Here is a 23,275-nt window from a genome sequence, read left to right as displayed (position 1 = left end):
AATTATAAAAAGCAAATGGAAGAAAAGTAAAAAGTTAAAGAAGAAAAAGAAAAGACGAGAGAGGAGAATAAATAAAAAAGATTAGAACAGCAATAACAAAAACAGAATTTAAAAGAAAAGACTGAAAAGAAGCAACCTATAAAAAACGCGAAGAACAAACAAAAAGGCAAAAAATCTGACATTTTTTTTAACAAATCTGACACAGCTCAAGCAAAGTCTAATTTTAAATCCAATTTTGGGTCAACTCCTAGTAGAAGCTTTGGTACCATAATTAATAATAATGGTTATAACTTGCCATACTCAACCGGACAGTCTTTTCATAAATCTCCAGAACCAGAAACTTTTGCTATAAGTTTAAAAACAATCTCTCTCACATAAAAAATCTTTTCCCTGAAAGTCCCGATCGTTCGTCAATTCTTTTTTTGCCAGAAAACAACATTGTTGTTCCCCGCGGAATATGTTTTATTTGCACAAATAATATATATAGGACTAACATAGGAATAAGATGCAAGAACTGCACCAGAACTTATCATGTTAGTTGCTCAACTAAAATGAAAATTTATATAGAAAGTTTTATTTGTAAAACCTCATAGGTAAGCAAACAAAATCCCAATGATGACTAGAATTTTTTTTTATGTATTAGACTAAGTTTCAACATTTTTGTTGTATTTTCATAATTTTTGTTTTACTTTAAAGAAAGAACTTCTGTTTTATTTTATTAAAAAGTGTTGGATTTTTTGTTGTAAATAAAATAAATGGACTAAAAAAAATCAACATTTTTGCTTTATTGAATCAAAACAAAAGAAATATAATTGTTACTATACCTAAAATGATCTTTTTGTTGGGAATATCCATTGAGTAATACCTAGGTACCTTGCTATTTTGCTAAAAATATTTGGTGCCAATAATTAGAAGATATGGGATGCCAATAAATGGCGTCTGGCCAATAATTGGAAATTTTCTCAATTGGAACGAATTAAATAAAATTTGGGTCAAAGAATATAAAACGAATAACAAAATGAATAAATTACAGATATTAAATTATTAGATATTTAATAAAAATTACTATTATTGGCTTAAAATTAAATTTATAATTTTAAGAACGCATTTATTAATAACACTACCTTAAAGTGCCAATCATTGGGTAGTTTACCCTATCTTAGTTTTAAAAATTAGAAGAGGGGGATTGGGAATAAATTGGGAAAAATAAATTGGGAAATTGGGAATAAAATTATGTTTTTAGGGTATATTTAGACCTATCACGAGAAAAAAAACACTACTTTCAGCCGATCCAAACACTATCTGGTTGCCTATCTGGCAACCCTGATTTCCACTGTCAAGTGTCAATGTCAATGTCAGAACATCAACAAACCTAACCTAATCTAGCCTCAATCTTTTTTTATTTATTTAAATTTTTTTATTTATTTAATTTTTACACGTCTAAATATTTAGATTACTTGCTCAACAAATTGCTTTTATATCCTCACGTCGGAGCCAGCGTGGTTTCTTTCTAGTTATCATCTGCTATGACCTCATCTTAATCCTGTGCCAAATCAGCCAACAAAATGCTAAAGACTCCTATAAAATTCGTCTCAGATAACATCTACCTATTTTTGGGGATTATAATAGGATTGTACATATCTTCTTTTGTGACCACGACTCTGGACATCTCATGTGATACGTCAAACCAGCTTGGGGTGGACCGCAGTTTTGCCCAACAGATCATTAACAGCTCGATAAACCGGTTGGCCCCAAAGATTTTACCTGAGATGGCGAAGGGGGAAACCAAATCGAAATTTGTCAGGCCTAGGTACTATTCCACTGAGCTGGGAATCAGGGAAAAGTTATTTGTGGGGATTTTTACTTCTGCCGATAAAGTCAATACTCAGGCATTGCATATTAATAAAACTATTGGTCATTTGGTTGATAAGATTAAGTTCTTTATTACTGCACAGTATAAATTGAAATCCAAGTTTAATCTTACTGGTAAGTACTTTTTAATATGAAGAGAAAATTGTAAAATAGCTAAGATATTTTTTTTCCAGGTTTAGTAGGTTTTACTGATGCAAGGAGTAAATACAGACCCTTCCAAGTTATAAAATATGTTGCAGACACTTTTGCTCAAGATTATGACTATTATTTCTTTGCCAGTGATATAACCTTTATCAATGCTCATAGACTCAGAGATATTGTTGATAAAATTAGTATTAGTATGGATGTTTATCTGGGAACTAAAGTACCTGATAGCAGCTTTTGTAACTTGGGTAATATATCTTCAGAGCCAGAAAATACGATAATTTTAATATTGGTGATAACATTTTAGATGCTGGTATAGTATTAAGTAATAGTGTGTTAAGAGCTGCTCGACAATATTTAGAATGGTGTATTATGAATGCAGTGTCTGATGATAATAGTGAGAATTTGGGGCGTTGTATACACCACAGTTTAGGGTTATCATGCCAAGAATCTGTACAGGTCTGTTGTATATTATTTCATAAAGTAGAGTTTTTTTATTTTCTTTTTTAGGAACAATCTATGCCTTCATTTAAACTCAAACATTTTGATCTGCCTTACTATTTAAGTGAATTAAAGGCAAATGTAGATTTTAATAAAGCTGTTACTATCCGTCCTGTCATTGCTAATGATGATTTTTTTAGGTTGAATGCATATTTTCTCAAGGTATGTATATAATGACCTTGCATGTGTTTTTTGTTAATGTTCATTGTATTTTAAATATGAGGCTTAAGTAGATTAGTTTAGCTGAATTCTATTTATTTGATTAAAGCAATATTTATTTTTTTATGGCAATATTTTAGTAAGGATATTGTACTTATATAGTTAATATGTTTCTTTTTTATTTTTAGAAAGTCTTAATCTTATAAAAAAATATATTTTTATTAAACAAATTTGTCATCTTTAATTGCTGAATTATTATATTTTCAAAAATTACACAGTAAATGTATAAAAAAGCATGTTTTTGATTGTTTCATAGTGTTATTATCTAGGCAACTAATTGTATTTTTGTACAAAAAAGAAAGAGGACCTTAAAACTCAATTAACTTCCAAGTAATGCCAAGTTCCTGAAAACACTATTCAATTTCTATGTCAAAAACATAATCTTACAAAATACATAATTAATGATTGTTGCTACACATTACACCAATATTCTGTTAAAAAACTGTGTATTCTGAAATATAAACAACTCACAAGTGCTAAATACATGTAATAAGCTTTTTTAAAAATTCACATAAATGGTACAATAATAAACTCCTAATAATAACAATGCTAGAGAATTTTAACAAGCAAAGAAATCACTACTAAGGCAGCACAACTGCCAATGCGTAGCTATTTCAACTTTAAATTAAAATAGTTTATATGATGAAAAATTTTAATTAAAATGCTTTTACAATACTTACATCTAGAATAATACAAGAAAAATATTACTTACATAAAAAGGATAGATTCAAGAATTATACCTTTGAAGCCAGTTTTGTTTTTGGCTTATTAATTGCATAATTATTTTTGATTAGTACTTAAAAAAATACCTTTAATACTATTATCACTATACCTCTCCTATTCCATAATATTCTATAATATCTTGTTTGTTGAAAAATTGTTTATAAGATATTGTATCAAATCCCTTAGATTAAAATTTAAATTAAAATTAGGTATGGACCAGGTCCATACCTGTCTAAGGGATTTGTACACATATTCACCACAGTTGTTTTGTCACTGTCCAAAATTATCCTCAATCCTAATTTGTGGAGCTAAAAAATATGCCTATTACTTTTTCGTTTAACTAATTTCCAAACTATCAAAAATGTTATATCAATGGTAATCCTCCTAATTCATACAACTAAACATGCAATTTTTTTAACTGGAAGCTTCATCGTTTTTTTGATAAGGTTAGAGATGGGAATATTAACTTTTCCTACAGGATTAAAATGGTTTTCTGATTTTCTAATATAGTCTCAAAGGAATGATATATATTTTACTCTTAGCTATAATGGCTTGAGAATGGATAAAACAAAAAGCACTAAAAGTAGAGTTAGCCTCATATCTTTATCAACATTTGAATTACCTAATGGTTTTCCAAATTTTTTAAAGACTGCCAAAGTTATTTTAATATGCAAAAGCAAATGGACCAACAATGAACGAAACACATACACCTATCAACGGTAGGTATTCTCGATACTGTTTAAAAAAAAGTTTGAAGCCAATACTACCTATAAGATCCCCATAATACTACCGTTTGCCACTTATGCCGTTAATGCTCTATTCTTGAAAGGTTTGAGGATAGTTGTGACACCTATGCTTTATTATTTACATGGATCGCATGATTTAAATTATATTACGTGCATCACATTGAATGGACAAAGTCATTCATGTGTTTCACGTTATATTTTGGATCCTTTAATAGTCAAAACTTAAAGATATGCTGGACCTACTTTGTCTCTTTATAGTGAATACTTAATTCATTTCCTTCTTTTTACTGATACTAATGATCCTACAATTTATTTCCTGCAGAAGAGCCCTCAGGCAGTTGAAATAGTATCTGACACCTATGACAGAGCCCTGATTTGTTGCCAACAAGCTGTCCTTGAATGAATCTAAGATTTTAATATGAACTTTAGTAATGGCATAAATCATAAGTCTCAGGTTTCTTCAGAACCATATTTTGGTTCAAACATGTCAAGACACTGAGTAGTAAAATTGGAGATACTCTTGGAATGTTGAAAGACCTTTCAATGTTCTAAAGCCATAAGAGAATGTTTTATTTTTTGTTAAGACCTACCTCTAAGGTTGAAACTCAAGAAATAGTTGGCAGCTTATATGTGTTTTCATTCACAACTTACATAGGCACTGTTGGTGTGGGTGTTATTGCTATTAATAGAGCTATAAAATAGATGGACTCCAATAAGGTTACTAATTTAATCCAAGCTTTTTCTAATTTCAAATTGTGGCTTTTCATCAGTTTATATTTATTTTCGTATTTTATCAATCTCATATTAATAAAGTAACAAGAAGCAATACAGTTAAGTTTATATACTTCAAAATACTTTTGCAATTTAATATTTTTTGCCAGATCAGTAAATTTTGTTGGACCTATGCAATAATATAATTTTCACATGAAATGTCTTTTATATTTTTTACTTCTTCATATCCTTGTTCTATACTTCTAGGATTCAAACTATGTGTTACATCTCTAAAGTATTCTCTAACAAAGCAAAAAATCACAACCTCATTACCAATCCTACAAAATCTTTATCTAATTTTTGGTAAATCTAACGATGAACTAAATTTTTTAAATAGTTTTAATAAGTCAATTAAATTAGGAAATAATACGAAGAACTTAGGTCTTTATATGGGTCATGAACTTCGCTTTATTGATCATGTCAGTTGCCAGAAAAAGCATATTTCAATTTAAAATTATTTTATCAACAACGGCATACTTTCAATAGAAAACTTAAAGTTCTGTTGTGCGACTTCTTAATATTACCACATTTAAACTACTGTGCTATTCTTTATGGACCCCATCGATATTACAAAATTCCCGTATTCGCAAATATGAACATATCAGTCAGGCTTTCAACCAATCAGGATGGTTGTCTCTGAGTGAGAGTAGATATTTACATATGGTGTGTTTATATCACGATGTCTTATTACTTAAATCTCCGCCATACTTAGATAATAAAATCCGACATTTTGAACTGAAATTCATAATATAAACATAAGGTTTAAGGGTAAGCTAACGATTTCAGTGCATTTTACTTTCATGTTCGAACGATCCTTTTCATATCTTATTTCGAAACGTCTAAATGATTTGCCTGCAGTTATAGATGCTATGTCTCCAGTTAATTTAAAAAATATGTAATTAACAAGTTACGAGCAAGGTGTATCGACATTTGAGAGATTTTATAAATACCAATCTTCTTCTTTCTTTTTATTGTATACCTAATTAGTAGTAGTAAGTATAAATATAAAAAGTGATTCAATATCCTGCTCCACTACTCTCTTTAAATACTGTACCTGTAAAATATGATCTATTTTTGTCCACTTTTTTGCAACATGCCATTTTGAGATGATTGAAAATTGCCTTAAAATAGAATCAACAAGAGCACTATTGTTAGTGTTATACAAGTAAAATATTCCTAAGCTTTTAGAATAATATGGTAGTTTTATTTGTCATAATTTATATAGTTTTCAAATGAATGTTTTATTACTATTAACTAAGATATTTCTAGCAAATGATTTGTTGCAATCAGAATAACATTTATTCACCACACCGAGAAATTATTGAACCAATTCGCATTTTCACACCAATTATGCATTGTCAACTATTAAAAGATAAGCAATGTTCATATAGAAAGAGATACGGGTATAAACATAGTTTTTCGTATTTAAATAATATGTTATTGTTGCTATCAAACCGTTTAATATGCAATACTGACATAAAAATGAATTCGAGGCTTAAAAAAAGTTTATCATAAACCTTTAAAGCTTTGGGGATGAAAAAACCTCCCCCAGCCGACTAAAGGGACAAAATTAGTGAGGGTAAAAAAAGCGACATTAAACTTGAAATGTATATTTTGTGCCTCAATACAAAAAATAAGATTAGTGTAATGCTTTATTGTGTATGAAACTCTTGAAAACACTTTTTAGTTGAGGAAAGGCACAAATTTAAATTGCATTTAGTGCAAAAGAACTGAGTTTCAGCTTTACATCCTTTGTTTTTACACATCCTTTTACCGGATCTATCCAAAAGGTCGGGCATGTGGTTCAAACCATCAAATCGGATATCTGGCTCGGGGATATATGTCTAAGATTTTTTTGCAGGTTGCATTGCTTCCTGCTTCGAAGCAGATGAAGGCCTGCCAGGACGTTTTCTGACAGCTTCGTTAACGCATAGTACGGCAGCTACTTGTGCTCGAAACACTGGTAAAGGCGGCGATTCTTTATGAATCCATTTGTGTAGCAGATATGCATTGACCATAGCCATGTCAATAAAATGATAAAATAGACGCAATGTTCACTTGCTAGTCTTTAGACGAATATGGTACCTTCCAAGTAATCCATCCATTAGATCAACTCCGCATTCAATTTGCACGTACTTTTCTGCAGACCGATCATATCTTGTTGCCTTTGATGGTTGTTTATCTTGGAGAGCACTTTTAAAGGGTAGTACTCCGACGTATGTAGAAGCCAAACGCACATTTTTGTTGTCCTTCCACAATACAGTTGTCAAATCTACACCATGCGCATTTCCCACATACTCAACAGAAAATCCCTTATCTGCTGTGCAAGCTGTTTATCTTTTTCACTAGGCAATTTACAATTAGGAATACGACCAGAACGAATTGTCCCCAATGAATAAATGCCTCGGCTTCTAAGATAGATAAGTAGTGGCAGTCTCGTATAAAAATTATCAAAATATAAAATATGATTGACAAAGTCAGGTATTGTTTGAGATAGCCGGACGACAACATTTGCTGCTGCTCCCAGATTAGGCGTATTGGGCAAAATAACATTGCTCTCTGCGCCAGTAAAGATTTCGAAGGCGTAAGAATAACCATTGCTGTCATATAGAACAAATAGTTTGAACCTCTATTTATGGGGCTTTGCCGGCATGTATTGTCGCAATGAACTGCTTTTCATTTTAGTCGCGCACATTTGCTCATCTACGCATAAACGAGGTAATTTTGGAACTGTTTGAAATCGTTCATTTAAATGTTTCACTATCGGTTGGACTTTATATAATGGATCAAATCCAGGTTGATCCCGTTTTTTTTCTTTTGATTTATCGTTGAAGTGAAGATACTTACGAATCATAAAGAATCGTTTGGATGTCATTGCCGTACGAACTAGTTCAAATGAATAACGACCCCAGTATTCTGTCGCATTTGGATAACGATATATCGACATAAATATCAAGATGCCAATGTACTTCCGGATCTCAGCAGCATTGGTAACAAATGTTGTCTTGATGTCGTACTGTCGAGCATATAAATTTGTTTGTTCTGCAATATTTTCAAGAAACTCTTGTGTAAAAAAATAGGCGAAGCATTGATATGGAGTTTTTAAATCCTGAAAGTGTAGTGGATGCTCTGTGCTTCCACGGAATACCACTTCATTTTTATGCAGCTGCAAATGCTGTTTACGCCAAATTATTTCTTTGCATTCTTTTGACTGTGCTAAAAGTGCACTTGGGTTCCCCGTAAACCCACCTGTGTTAGGCTCGGAAACATCAGCCCCATCTTCAAATTCTGGCAGAGGAGAACGTGGTCGTTTTTGCTGTCGTTGAAATGAAGTAGATGGTCACCTGAAGTCAACGGGGATAAAACTCTTGAAACAACAGACATTTTTTGTGATTCAGTTGAATAATTCCCTGATGTCGATGGCTGTGAGGTATCAGGTGTTTCAATATCTAATGTCAACAATTGGTCGTCAGGCGTAGAAGATTCAGAAGTTAAATCGTTGCATTGATTTATTTCATCTTCAAGACAAAAATCTGGGTCAGCAAGTGTCAGGTCCTATATCTACATTGTCCAAAAGTTCAAACATTTCGTCCGAAGTCACTTGAGATAAGTCATATAATTCAGGCTCTCGGGGATCCTTCCCGGGCTGTCCTTTCTTGTTTGATGTCATATCTAACCACAAAAAACAAAAATAGTAAGAAAATAAATATTTCGTATGAATGAGATAATTTTCACGCAAACCGGTCGATCCGCCTTTAGGCAGGTTGAGGTTATGAGTGATTTATAGCAAAAATACATGAACTACTTTTTTTTCAACGCATAACTAAGAAATATAACATACATAAACTCACCTGTAAATTTTTTGGCTTGAACAGATCGCTACATGTGTTTATTTTATAGCACAGAAAATATCATTTATAGCGAAATAATTATTCTGTAAATTTACTAAGGCGGCACATACGCGACTGACTCTACTGAAAAAACACGGGAACCAATAGCCGTTCTAAGTACGTCAGACACGAAACAAATTCCACCCCAAAGGCGGGATATGTGGCCAAAAAATTTAAAATGCATCTCTAAATGAGATTTTGATAAAGCCTGCCTTAAGGCGGGTTTGCTGGCTAGAGGGTTAATATTTACAGTATTATCAGAATCTTTATCCAACAGGATCATAAATCAGGGAAACACCTCTCTCTCCTACACAATCTCGCCACTAACCAATCTTCTTTATTTATTCAGCTATTCTAATTCTTTAATTCTGCAAAAATAAATATTAAACTCATTTACTTCTTTTTTATTAGAGCAAACATTGAGTTATCTGACGATGCCAGTCACAATTTTTCAACTAGATTGACAAATATGGTACTTAGGATTACCTCTTTAGTTTTTTATATTATAATGGTGCCTAAAAGTGTCATTATATTTATTATTTTGATGTCTTTAATTAATTAAAATGTTCATTACAATTAATTCACAAAGGCTAAATATATTTTTTAGCAACGTCTAGAGATTCACAACAAGCAAATCAAAAAACTGTCAGAATCTCTAAAGGAATCCTGGCCTCCCGGTATTAATCCTGGAGTAAAACCGGCCACAAGATTTGATGTTCCCAGACAGTATTATTTTAATATGACTCACGTCTATTTTCCAGATGATTTTACTGTTTTAAAAACGCATACTGAACCTGAGTTATTGGATATCCAGGTGAGGAGGGTTTTTTTTAATTGGTATATTCATTTAAGCATTTTTTTTCCCAGAATATTATCCAAGGAATTAACGCACAAGTCTCAGAAAAATACCCAAAAAGATTTGAATTCAGGAGACTTGTGAATGGATACAAAACTTTTGACCTTAGTAGAGGAATGGACTATACTTTTGATATTGGGTTTAGGGATCTTAAAACTGGAAAAGAAATTGTTAAGAGGTACTTTGCACTGAACAGTATTTTTTACCTTATTTTTTATTATGTATTTTTTGTAGATTTGAGGTTTGTAAGCCTCTAGGAAGTGTAGAATTTATTCCAGCACCGTATGTAACCGAAAATTCAAGGGTTTCAATCATACTGCCGATACAAGAAACAGAAATCGCGCAGGCTGTGCTATTTTTAAACAATTACAATAGAGAAATTATGTTGAAGAAGGAAAAAACGTTTTTGCTTTTGGTGTTTTTGTATCAGTATGACAGCAATAGTAAAGGAGGTAAGTTTATTTTGGGACCTGTAAGTTTATTTTGCTTATGTTTTGGTTGGAAAATTATGAAAAGGAAACTAGTAGCGCTTTTTTAAATTAGAACAGATTATTTTTTAATTGATCTGAGTTCTGGTAGCTATAAGGATCTATCATACAGTATCATATTTATGCAAGGGAGTTGTACCTTGTAGTTGTATAATGCACAGAAACTTTAAAAAAGTTGCATATAAACTTTATTTTTTGATATGCAAATTGTCATTTCTTTACAGCCATCTAATTTATCTGAGATTTTTATTTAAACTTTATACTTTCCTAAACCGAGAGTGTTGGGAATTGATTCATTGATGAAATGTCAGTGCACTTTGAGGTGCTGGATTGTTCAAACTATTTATCGATTTATATTAAATAGTGAGAATGTGCGGAATTTGAAGGGCTATAAAAAATCTGTCTTAAGTAATTACATAGGCTAAATAAAGAGAGAATAGACGCGTAATCTTACCAAGGGACGTGGCGCACGCCGCACTTGGCGCTGTCGTCGGACGGCCTTATTAAATTGGAAATTTTTAAAATCGCGCCGGTTTGTTTCGACGGAGCGATGAAGCAGGTTGCCGGATTGTGCTAAATTTAATAAAATTAAATTACTGCTACAGATAAATGATCAGAAATTCGCCCAGTAAGATATTTTTATCTGTATTAGCGTAATTCATGTTTTACAGCAAATTATTTTATTGCGTAGTATTGCGCCTTCTAAAAAATGGTTAATAAAAAATTATCAAATTCCTACAAATATCTCACAGTTTCAAAAAATGTTTAGAAAGAAGATGGAATGAGGAAGTTGCATCAATTTTTTTTATTTTTGATTTTGATAGGGAATGAAAAATAAATAAACACGTGTTTATTTATCGTACTTTTTTTCATAGTTTCAAAATTGACAGAGTTACAGCGGTTTGAAATGCGCCTGTGACGTCATAAGACGATAGTTTAATATCGTCACTCCATGCTTTGTATATCTTTATATACAAAACTAAAAACTCGAATATCTTTTGAAATAATCGGATTTAAGCAAAATAAAAAAATACGTATTGATTATTTTACTTTGTTCTTCGGTTTTTAATACTAAAAAACCGATTTTGTTTTTCATGCAACTTCCTCATTGCACACTTATTCAAATATATGTACATATGTTTAGCAAACTTGAAATCTAAGTGATTTAAACCCTTCATTTTAGTAATTTTGCTATTATTATTGATACTTTTTATTGACCATTAGGTAATTCTTGGCTTTATGGGTAAAACGTATAAATAAAAAAAAGATAGGGTAAATTTTGAGCGGTTTTATATTGCAAAAAAAAACTATTTATTCGGTGAGGAACATTCAAAATTTTTGCTTTTTATTTTTTTACATAAAAAATAAGAATAACATAATAGACCAGTTTAACCAATCGAATAATCTTATTAGGTATAGGTATGTGTCTACTAATAAACAAATAGACGCCAGTGGATAAACAATAACATTAAAGTCTGATTAACCATTCTGGGGGATTTAATCTTTAATAATGAAACCAAGGTTATGAAATTGTTTGGTGCCCTCATTATCACGTGTTGTAATCCTTCAGGGTGAGAGAGGGCATCAGAGTCATGCAATTCTACCTCTGTTTTTACAATTTTGGTATACTCTTCCACACCACCCCTGAGGTAGAGTTCACGGCGCGTTTTTTTTAGGTGGTTTCCCTCAGAGGCCTAGTCTACAAATTGAGTTCGATTATTTAAAAATTTAAAATAAATGAAATTTTCTATTTAATAATAATTTCTGAGCGACTCTCTTTAAATTCTGAGGCACTGCTATAATAAAAATTGGTTTATGAAATTGCTTCATTTAACCAATTCGAATATAAACTCATTTGTTAAAAATTATAAATATCAAGATCAATAAAATAGAATCACACTGCAAAAATGCCGATGGGATAATTATAATACTAGTGCGTATTTAATGCCCCAACTGTGATGAAATAATCCGAAATTAATTTAAACAAAGCAAATTTTCATTCTATAATAAAATTATTCTATTTAGAAAATATATAAAATTCTATAAAAAGAATCTAAAGAAATAGAAACTAAAAGTAATAAAATTCTTCTTACTTCGGACTGTAATTTACTAGAAACTCAAAATTCACTTTTTCTAGGTATTTTACATAAAAACATTAACATCAAGAAATAGTTTTACTTTACATAATAAATAAATGGCTAAAATGGCCCCCTAACCTCTTTATAATTAATATTTTGGTTCTTTACAAATTTTGTAAATTTGCAATTTTTTGCTTGCTATTTTTCGATCTGATTCTTGACCATTTGCAAAATTTAAATAGGCTTATCTGAACCAATTTATTAATTAAAAATAGCTTATGAGGATAGCACTCATCGCTGTTAAGACCCAACCAAATCATGTTTTTCGAAATTACTTTATTTTTAATTTTTGTAGCTACTAGTTCTTGATGCTTATATTTATTGTAATTAATTTTTAATTGTGGCTATTGATCTGATAATAACTTGCTCGAGTTCGGGGCTTGAAATAATGAGTGATGTCCTTTCTTGCCCAGTGAAGCTCTTATTAAGGAGAAATGATTGTGAAGGCTCTGACAAATTTATATTAGTCTGGAAATTAAGTTTGCATTTTGCACACTTAAATTGTTCTATAACACGTCTTACTAAATATCCAGCATAATAATGATTTGCCGATTGTTCTAAACTAATTTTTGATGTTACAGTTTCTCCTATTTTGGCAACCTCCATTGATTCATTGGACATATCATCATTGGAATTATCCTCATCCATGTGTATGTTAGTCTCGTTAGGGTTAGAGGTGTCAATATTGGTGTTTTTAGACAAATTTGTGGTTCTTGTCAACTCCGTTAATAAAAGGTCTGTGCCTGTGTCTTCTTAGCAATTGGATAAAGTAGAGGGTGCTAATAAACCTGTTATACTTTTGATTCTAAAAAATAATCTAAAATATTTAGCAGTTTTTTTTCCCTTGTTGTAAAATAAGGTTTACATATGTGCTATACTCATTTAGGGCGCAACTGTAAGGATTCTTTGTAAAAGGGCGCTTGCTGTTCAATGCGTCAAATAAATTATTCATTAACTCTACAAACTCCGCTGTATGAAGGCCTACTTTTTTAGGTATCAATCCCTTATCCGCGCAAGTTTTTATAGCAGCCGCCATAGTTTTGGAAAATACTTGTAGAGCCAATGAGCAAGACATTTTCTCGAAAGCATTGGGGTTTATATGCCTGTCCGTAATTTTGGGAAGTGTTCTAGCAGTCAGGGAACATTTGTCAATTTGGTACGTTTTTCTAATTACGTTAAAAGCTATCATTTTTTGTGATGGCAATTTAAAAGTCCCTGATAGCAAATTATTTCTTACGCTTTTAAAAAGATGTGGGGCATCAAACAAAGCAAAAATTTTAGAATCATTAAAATGGAAATAGGGTTGTTCTTTCGTAACCTTCAATAATTTATATGCTGCCCTTGGTCACAGACTAACGCTTTTGGTATAAATCCTATTTCAGTTAATTTTTTAAGAATATACAAAATTAAACGCTGTAGATTTTTGACAGTTGTCGCTGAATGAGACAAAAAGTAGGCTAGGGGATACTTCCAAGATGAATATATACCTCGAATTGAAAAAACTAAAACATGTGAAGCCTCTTTTGGCTGACAACCCAAAGGACCTAAGTCTTCGAAACCTTCAACAACGTCAAGTTTTTTATTATATTCGAGGCATTTTTCAATTGACATTTCATCAAAAGCCACCAGACATTTTTTTTCTTTTTTATCCATGCCATCGCATTTTAGTTTAAGACAGGTTTTTATATTGTCATCAACACCAGTCTTGAATGTATTTTGTCCAATCCATTTTTGAATGGTTGACATAGATGGTAATATGACGCCTTTTTTTCTCAAAAATTTATAACAAGATGGCGATTTATAGTATAGAGATATTGCCAACTGTTTTTCGGATTGAGAATATAGAGTGCGTCGTTTACCTCTTATTTGCATAACTACAAATGTTTTGGCAGTAACAGATAAAAATGATAAAAAAGGTAAAAGAGTAAAAATTGTGAATTTTGACTGGCGTACTTGTTCTTGTGAACGTCTCAATTTTCGCCGCATATTATAAATTTCTCTCTTTTGACATGATATTTTTTTTTAAGCTTCAAGGTAATGGGAGAAGTTTTACAAGAAGGTCGATATTTTCATCTATAAAATCAGATTCCTCATGTTCAAATATGATAGGGCTATTGCACGGAGTAGTGCAAGGACTATTTGATGCTATTGTCGGTCCATCATAATTCCTTGCGTTAGCATGAGTCTTTTTAGGAGTCAAAACGTGTAGTAAACTCATTATTAAGTAACATCATTATTTAATAAAGACTTATAATGGACAGGGACCGCATTATCTTTTAACCTATGTTTTTTTTAAGTTTTAAAGTCATGGTCAGTAAAATGATTTGCGCAAATATGCTTGTTTTTTAACAAGTCTTCGGTTAGACCGACTAGTTGTGAATTTCCTTAAAAAAAATCTAAACAAAGCAAGAAGTATGATCTTTTAAATAAAACTGCAAATAAAAAGTTTCCCTACATCACTCCACATATTTTTTAACTGTTAGCAAAATTGATAAAATAAAGTATGTACCTACTTATCGTTGCATTTAGAAGAATACCAGGTTACTTCATTTCTAAAATTCTTAAGAGTCATCACATAAAAAAAAGTTGAAAATTAAGGTTAATTACCATAATATTTTTACAGGCTATTTTCGACACTTACCGTCACTTGTAACACGTAACACCTTCTGTAAAAGCTCGTCAAAAAAGAAAATTGTTGGTGTATCTTTTTTGACATCTGCCAAGTACGTCAGAATTTTGCTTCAAATTTATTTAATTTTTTTTTGAAAGAAAGAGTTTGATGTGTAATTAATCAATTTATATTAGTTTTGTCTTTAACTAAACTTTTATTTAAAATTATTTGTAATAAACAACTTTAATTATTAAAAGGAAGGCAACCCTAAAATAAAGTTACCAATCGACAAAAAACTATTTTTTAAAAAGATTAAAAATTATAAAAAATGCTTGTTTAAGGAGCAGTTTAATTAACCATTAGTTACATGGTACAGATTTAGTTTTTTATATTTACTTATCTGATTTAACTTTTTTGGACCACCTTGTATAAAAAAAATTGTAAGATAAAATTTGTACCTAACCTATAATAAGAATAAAATACAAGGCTGTCCAATTTAAATATATTTTTTTCTTTTTTTTAACTTTTTAATTTTTAACATTTTAAATAATAACATTTATCGCCACCCGTAAAGCGCGTTTTTTGTTTTGTTTCAAAAATTAACAACGCTAAAAAAAGTAAACTACTCCCCTTAGGCCAATGTTTACGAAAAAAATTGCGGGCTTTATCACATGACAATATTATGATATGCAAGTCATGCCAAAAACAAAATAATCACAAAAGGCCGGCCGGTGAGCCGTCGAGCCGCCCAACTTAATATGATCATAGAATAACCACTTAACCAGACAAATCAAGATCGACACGCTAGAAAAGAAATTTGGCACCTCAGCAGCACGCATCGCGAGGTGCCATTTACAATGCATTGGAGTATTTTTCTATTTGTCTGGTTATTCTATGGTAATTATGATATATACCACCTCTTTTATAAAAAATCAAGAAAGAAGAATAATTTGTTGATTTTTTGTAAGTTAAGTTTCAACGAGTGTATTGCTTAAACATAACATACGATAAAACAACACATATGGCTTTATGCTGTTTTTAATTAAGTAACTAAGTAACTCGGAACTATTTCAATTGGTCTCATTTGGTTACTAATTTTAGCGAAGTTTACCTTTTCTGAAAGCCATGGAAGATGAACTAATAATAATGGGGTACATTTTTTGCCTAATTAATTTTTAATAAGGTGTCCGCTAAGACGCCACTTGATTTACAATACTGATAAATTTTAATAAAATCGGCTTGTTAGTTACGTATATATTTATGTATTTTGTTGCTAGACCTCGATTATTCTTTAAGTTGATTTAATGAGATGGAAATATCAATGGATTTTTAATACTTGCGAAGTCATGATACATAAACTTATGTATGAAGAGTTTCTACATAGTCATAACGGGTAAAATATCAGTCCGTACGGCAAATCTTAAAAAAGTGTTCCGTCAAAAATATTAGGTTCTACAAAAGGTTTAAAAGAACCTCGCTCTTCTGTACCTCGATCTATTTTCTCTCAATAATTTTGTATATTGCGTTGACACAAGTATAAATTTTAGGTGTGCAAGATCCCTTTAACGAACTGAAAAGCTTTGCCACAACTACCGCATCCAAATTTACCAACGACGAAGTAAAAATAGCATGGCTATCAATCAGGCTACCCAAAACGGAAAATCCCTTGGAGTTAGACGATCATAGAGTCTTAAGGTTCGCTATTGTTGATTTGGCTTTGAAAAAGATCGGTTTGGAGAGCCTTACATTGTTTTTAGACGTTTGGAGTAACATTTCTGTCGATTTTTTGAATAGGGTAGCTACGAACCCCATTAAAAACCCCTTGAAAAAGTTTTAATAATATTGCTTTCAGGTTAGGATGAACACTCTAGAAAACTATCAAATATTCTCCCCAATACCTTTCAGGCAATATGACCCAAAAATTACCCAGATACCCAATTTGAGCGTGAATAAGTCTGCCGGGCATTTCGATAGGGAGGAATTTAAATACATATCATTTTATGGCAGAGACTATGTCGCAGGTGAGTTATATCACAGATTTAACGAGACAAACAGATACGTAATCTTACGGCGGTATATGGAACACGGTGTTTGGCGGCGTTTCGATCAAGCGATCAGTTAAATTCTCAATATTTTAAATTTTGCTTCTCTCGCGGCAATACGATTTCAGACCACGTTGCCAGATTATAAGCGATATGTGAATTATTAGGATAGAATCTCTCCTGATATCTACAGACGCGATTTATTGATTGTTTAGTCGAAGTACGTACGCTGCTCGGCCAAACTAAAAAGACTTTCTCGTCTTTTTCGTGGGTTGTGATGCCGTAAATATCAACATACCTACATATTGAAGTTATTATATTATAACTTATTAGATGGATGGATGGATGGATGGATTTGAAGGTGTTATATTAACTTATTAGAGGTTATTTGGTGGTAAAGTACTAATTTTGTGTGCTTGGTGTTGAAATACGTTATTAAAATTATCAAATAATTAATTGTTTTTTTTTTGCAAAATTTAATTATTAAAAAGCTTTTTGGAGTTGTATAAAAAAACAATAAAATTAATTGAAAAACGTAAAATTTTTATCGAGATATAGGTATTTAAAACCAGCCATTGTCAAATTTAACAAATTGTCTTAAGTTTATTAAAATTGGTGGTTGTTTAATAGGGTGCCATTGATTAGAAAAGGGTTCTAATCAATTGAGGCCCTATAGACTGTAAAATTTATAGGTTGCGATGATTCATGTACCTTTGGACGGTTTTACACCACAGCCTGCTGACTTAGCACGAAAAATATAAAAGTAATTGAATTAAATTAAAAGTAAAAAGACTTACCTAGGGGTCAGTCAGGATCAGGATAACACAGGAGGTTTTTGCGGAAGGCCGCGCGAACACTGGTCGTAAAAATGGTTATTAACAGTAAGACGATCTAGTACCGAGTGTTTTTCACCTCGATTCCCCGCGTCAGTCTTTTCGGTACTTGCGTGTGACGTATTATTTGGGTATGTACCAGGTTTGTAGTAAAAGTAAATAATAGCAAGTAAGCAAATATTATAGGGAGAGGCGAGGAAATAAGGCAAATCTCAACATTCATTATGTAAAAAAATATTAACAGCAAGAAGCGATACTTTGAATGCACTTAAGAATATAACTTATAGAACTAAACTAAATCAAACTAAGTATTAAACTAATCAATAAAGTGAAATTGAGGTGACGACAAGAACAGAACGGTGGTCATTAATATACCAGGCGTTTTAAGAAAAAAAATTTTTCAGTGTTATATTAACTTAACATGAATCCTAGCCTTTGTCTATTCAAATTTTGATCTCCCCTATTAAATTAAAAATGTTTGAAATGATAAATCAAAAATTATTTTTTTTCATGTAAAATCATCCATGTAAGATCATCTATAATGATTCTTAAAAAACGCACTGTAGATAAAGTATAGTATAAAAAATATTCTTAGGTAAGTTAAGTACATTATATTTTTCTTATAAATTTTGCAAATTTCTAATTTTTTATCTGTGATTTTTTGACATTTCCCTTGACCATTTGCAGAACTTAAATAAACCTATTTGAACAAGTTTGTTTAATAAAAACAGTTTATGGTCATGACAGTCGTCAGTTTTTTTCCCCAACCATACTAGATGTTTTGAAACAATTTTATTTTTAATTTTTGTTGCCACAAACTCTTGATGCTTACATTTTTTTAAATATTTTTGAAACTTGGACATTGCTTTTGACACAATATACTCAACTTCTGAAGTAGGAATTACAAGAGATGTTTTTTCTTGCCCAGTGAATCTTTTATGAAGAGAAAAAATTTGAGAAGGGTCTGTAAATTTTGTGCTGTTTTGAAAATTCAATTTGCATTTTTTACATTTAAATTGTTCGATAACACGTCGAACTAAATATCCCGCATAATAATTATTTGCCGATTCTTCCAAATTTATCTCAGGTTCTTTGACTGCTGCAATTTCTTCTAATTCAGAAATCGGACTTTCAGACCGATCTTCTTCAGTATTTAGTTCTTGTGATATATGAACACCTTGAGTGGTTTTTTCGCTGTCACATTTTGTATCAATATTCCTTGTAATTCCTGACAACAAAAGTTGAGTTTCTGTATCATCTTCGCAATTCGACAACTTTGATGGAGTTAATAAACCCGTTATGGATTTAATCCTGAAAAATTGTCGAAATGACTTTGCAGTTGGATTTAAATTCCAACCACCCCGTTGCCTGGCCATTGAAAACAAGTTTTCCAAGAAATCTTGATTTAATCTATTTGTGAGAATAAACTGAATATTTTCCTTTTTTTCACTTTCAAAAAGCTGTTCAATTGCATTTATAGTATGAATAATTCCATCAAAACATGGAGACCTTGTTTCGCTAATTACGGTCTTTCCCTTTTTACGGTACAACTTAATCAATGCTTCAAAAACAGATTTACCTTTGCCAAAAACCAGATTCACACAAGAACTGTTTTCGCTAAGACCACGGTTAAAAGGATTTTTGGCAAAAGGGCGTTTGCTATTTAAAGCATCGAATAAATTGTTCATCAGTTCTATAAAATCAGCAGTATTATTACCTAGCTCCTTGGGTATAAAACACTTATCGACAGCAGTTCGTATAGCGGCTGCCATATGAAAAAACCTGTAGCGCTAAGGAGCATGACATGTTTTCAAATGCATTAGGAAAAATATGTTTATCGGTAATTTTGGGAAGAGTTCTTGTTGTAGATGAAGATTTATCAATTTAATACGTTTTCCTAATAACATTGAAACATATGCTCTTATTTCCCAACTTAAAAGTTCCCGACAACAAATTGTTCCTAATACTTTTGAAAAGATGCGGAGCGTCAAATAGGGCAAAAATTTTTAAATTATTATAATAAAAAAAAGGTCGTTCCTTAGTAACACTCAATAATTTAAAAGTTGCCCTATTAGGACTTCCTTGGTCACACACTATTGCCTTGGGAATAAAACCAATCTCATTTAGAGATTTTAAAAAGTAAAAATCAAAAGTTTTAAATTCTTGCCACTTGTAGTGGTGTGAGAGAAAAAGTATTCAAGTGGAAATTTCCATGATGAATATATGCCTCGAATAGAAAAAACTAAGACATGACTGGCTTCCGTTGGTTTTCGTCCTCGAGGACCTAAGTCTTCAAAACCTTCTATTAGATCCAGTTTTTTATTATATTCGAGGCATTTTTTGATTGACATTTCATCAAAACCAACCAAACATTTTTTTTCATTCTTATCCATACCTGCACACTTCAGCTTAAGACAGGTTTTTATATTATCATCTACGCCAGTCTTAAATGTATTTTGACCAATCCATTTTTGAATGGTTGACGTAGATGGTAATATAATGCCTTTTCTTCTTAAAAAATTGTAACACGATGGTGATTTATAGTACAGGGAGACCGCCAACTCCTTTTCGTTGCGGGAATATAAAGTACGACGTTTACCCCGTACTTGCATCATAATAAACGTTTTTGCAGGTATGGATAAGAATGATAAAAAAGGTAACAAATTAAAAATTGAAAATTTGCACGCGAACTTTTTCTCTCAACCGAATAATTCTTCTCTTAATATTATGTATTTTTTTCCTTTGATAAGATTGTGAATGATTTTATTTTTAAGTTTTACTTTTCTTGGACTGTTAAGAGTATCCGGGAAGTCTATAATTTTTTTAACAAACTCGTTTTCTTCTTCAAATTTCATTTTTTTCTTTGAAGGTGAACTTAAACGCGGACTATCACTTAATGACACGTTAGTCTTGATATTTTTATAGGTCTTTTTGGGTGTTAAAACGCGTAAATTCTGTTCACTGTCCAATAAACATTTTTAATTAATAGGAACGGCACTGTCTTTTAATCGATGTTTTTTGTCCGTTTTCCAGTCATTTTCTGTAAAATGTCTTTCGCAAATACATTTGTTTTTAAGCATATCTTCCGGAAGACCAACTAGTTGTGTATTTCCTAAAATAACAAACATCGTTAAAAAATAAAAGTAAATATTATCATAAGTTTAAGGAGGTGTCTAAAAAGTTTTGTTGATTTAAAATATGCATTGTGCAAACATTTTTGCTTAAAAAAAATACTTCAAAAATCGCGTTACGATTCACCCTTTTCGAAATATTTACATTTAGGGTTTTCAATGTCCTCAAGATAAAATTTTATTTTCCCACTTGAAGTTAAAATATTTTTCAAATAGACGTCATTGTCACTGTTATGGTTTATGTTCTTGTCAGTTACTTTGATGCTTGGTTATAAAAATTCAAACTCACATACGTTTAGTAACGTTATTAAATTTATCACTCTGAATCATGGATGCCTTGACTTTCGGACAAGGAAAATTTTACCTAATCTTAAATTTTGTTTAAAGAAATCTACTGTTAAAATATTTACCATTATTTATGGGACATCCTGTATATTTATTTGTTTATTGTGTAAATTAACATATTAATTTTGATAAAAAAGATATTTTAAAAAAAGTTATATTTATTAGTAATATAGTTAAATTATATTTATAAAGTATTAATATAGTAATATAAAGATCATAATCTTTTATAAAGATCAGACTGTCAGACCCATAGAACGCACGGGAGTAAAGTGAGAAATAATCATTTACAATAATTTTCAATTTGCCTAGTTCCTAAATAAAAGGGTAAAGACGCTCATCGACTCGACGCCGTTAATCGCCGACGACCGCAATGAATTCAACCAGCGCAGACCGAAGCAGGCATTTTTCCTAAAATACTAAAAATAGATAAAAAAAACCTTCCTAGTACAAAATTGTATTGGCAACTAGGCACGGACCGAGGAGCGAATCCGTCGGGTCGAAGTCCAATGGATCTTAACTTTTTAAAGTTGGGATCCATTCAGTGTACCGTTTTTAATGCATTGCTTTACTTATCTGTTTGTCTCGTTAAATCTGTGGTTATATTTTATAAAAGTTAATACACCGTTAGAGAAAAAAGAATTAAAATAATTTATTTTAGCGCGTAAAAAAATACAAAGTTCTGTACCGCTAGTACGCGTGGACAACGACATCTCGAAACTAATCGATATAAAGCATACGGGAAACATTTTCGAAATGTTCATTAAACATGGCGGGGATGTACACTGTATGCGGGCGACAGAGATGAACTTAAAAGTGTTTTATCACGAAGAACAGGATGAGAATAGGGTGAATAAGTTTTACGGGGTGGACGCCCAACTGGCCAAATTGTTGTTAACTAAAGAGGGTATTCCTGAACTACTGTGATTAAAGTGCCTTAAACTTAAACTTTATGTGCCAGTAAAAAAAGCATAGGGTTTTATATGTGAATATGCCAAATATGTGTAATAATAGTGTACATTATGTGATATACACCACTTTTTTAATCTTGCCAAATTTAAGTCCAGGTTACTTTTAGAAATGCGTATCTTTTTATCTGCAATTGTACGTTTAATGAGATTCATTAATTTACAACATGTTGATTTTTATTTTTAGATTTTGTTGCCTAAATAAAATTTTAGTTATTTTATATTATTTTTGTTTTCATTTAATATTTGAAATGGCTTTGGAACATTTTAAATGTCAGGTAAAGTTATCAAATAATTTGATTCAAATTATTGTTGAAGAGAATAGGTATTTTATAGTATAGGGTTTTGACACCTCATCTACTTTTTTAAAATTTTCTTTAAAATACGGGCAGTGGTATCACTACTAAAATATCTCTTAAAAATTAATACTCTAGAATTTCCATGCATTGAAAAATTAATAATAATAATAAGGCTTTTATTTCCAACAGTCACCCACTTACAGGAAATACAGAAAGAATTATCTACAACAGGTTTAAGGTTTAAAATTAAATAATACAATATAATATTAAGCTAAAGGATAGGTTATGGAAGAGGCTTATAGGCTAATAAAAATTTTAGAAAACATACATTTACTCAAAACATTATCTACCTAGAAAGTCTTGAAGAGAAATTCAAGATTTAAGATTATTGATTAAAAAATCGTTCTAAGAAAGACATTGAAGCAACAAAGAGGTCCAAGTAGTGGTTACAAAGAGTATTAAATAAGTTACACATATAATAAATCGGCGACTTTCTAAAAATGTTATTTATTGCTCTATTACACTGAAATGTTCGAGGGTTTCTAGAGTTTATTCTGGGAACGACAAAGTAAATTTGATTTAACAATGAGCTACAGTCGATTTTATAATTAACTAACTTATCTAAAAAGACCACGGCCGCTACCACACGGCGGTCGGCTAAGGCTTGCATGTTAAAACGTGCAAGCATTATATCTTGACAT

General features: G+C 31.3%; 1 protein-coding gene across 1 annotated transcript; it reads left to right on the top strand.

Moving 5' to 3' along the window:
- Positions 1-1,360: 1,360 nt before the first annotated feature.
- On the top strand, positions 1,361-22,498 carry LOC126750419 (chondroitin sulfate glucuronyltransferase). Its single transcript, XM_050460044.1, has 10 exons — positions 1,361-1,986; positions 2,046-2,264; positions 2,324-2,475; positions 2,527-2,679; positions 9,474-9,680; positions 9,734-9,900; positions 9,957-10,174; positions 16,507-16,754; positions 16,812-16,980; positions 21,969-22,498. The coding sequence occupies exons 1-10, from the start codon at positions 1,566-1,568 to the stop codon at positions 22,232-22,234; spliced, it is 2,220 nt and encodes a 739-aa protein (XP_050316001.1). The 5' UTR covers positions 1,361-1,565; the 3' UTR covers positions 22,235-22,498.
- Positions 22,499-23,275: the final 777 nt, after the last annotated feature.

This window comes from Anthonomus grandis, chromosome 2, assembly GCF_022605725.1.
Source record: "Anthonomus grandis grandis chromosome 2, icAntGran1.3, whole genome shotgun sequence".
NCBI classification, from domain to species: Eukaryota; Metazoa; Arthropoda; class Insecta; order Coleoptera; family Curculionidae; genus Anthonomus; species Anthonomus grandis.
Note: the sequence above shows the minus strand (reverse complement) of the source record. Positions and strands in the feature narration are given on the sequence as shown.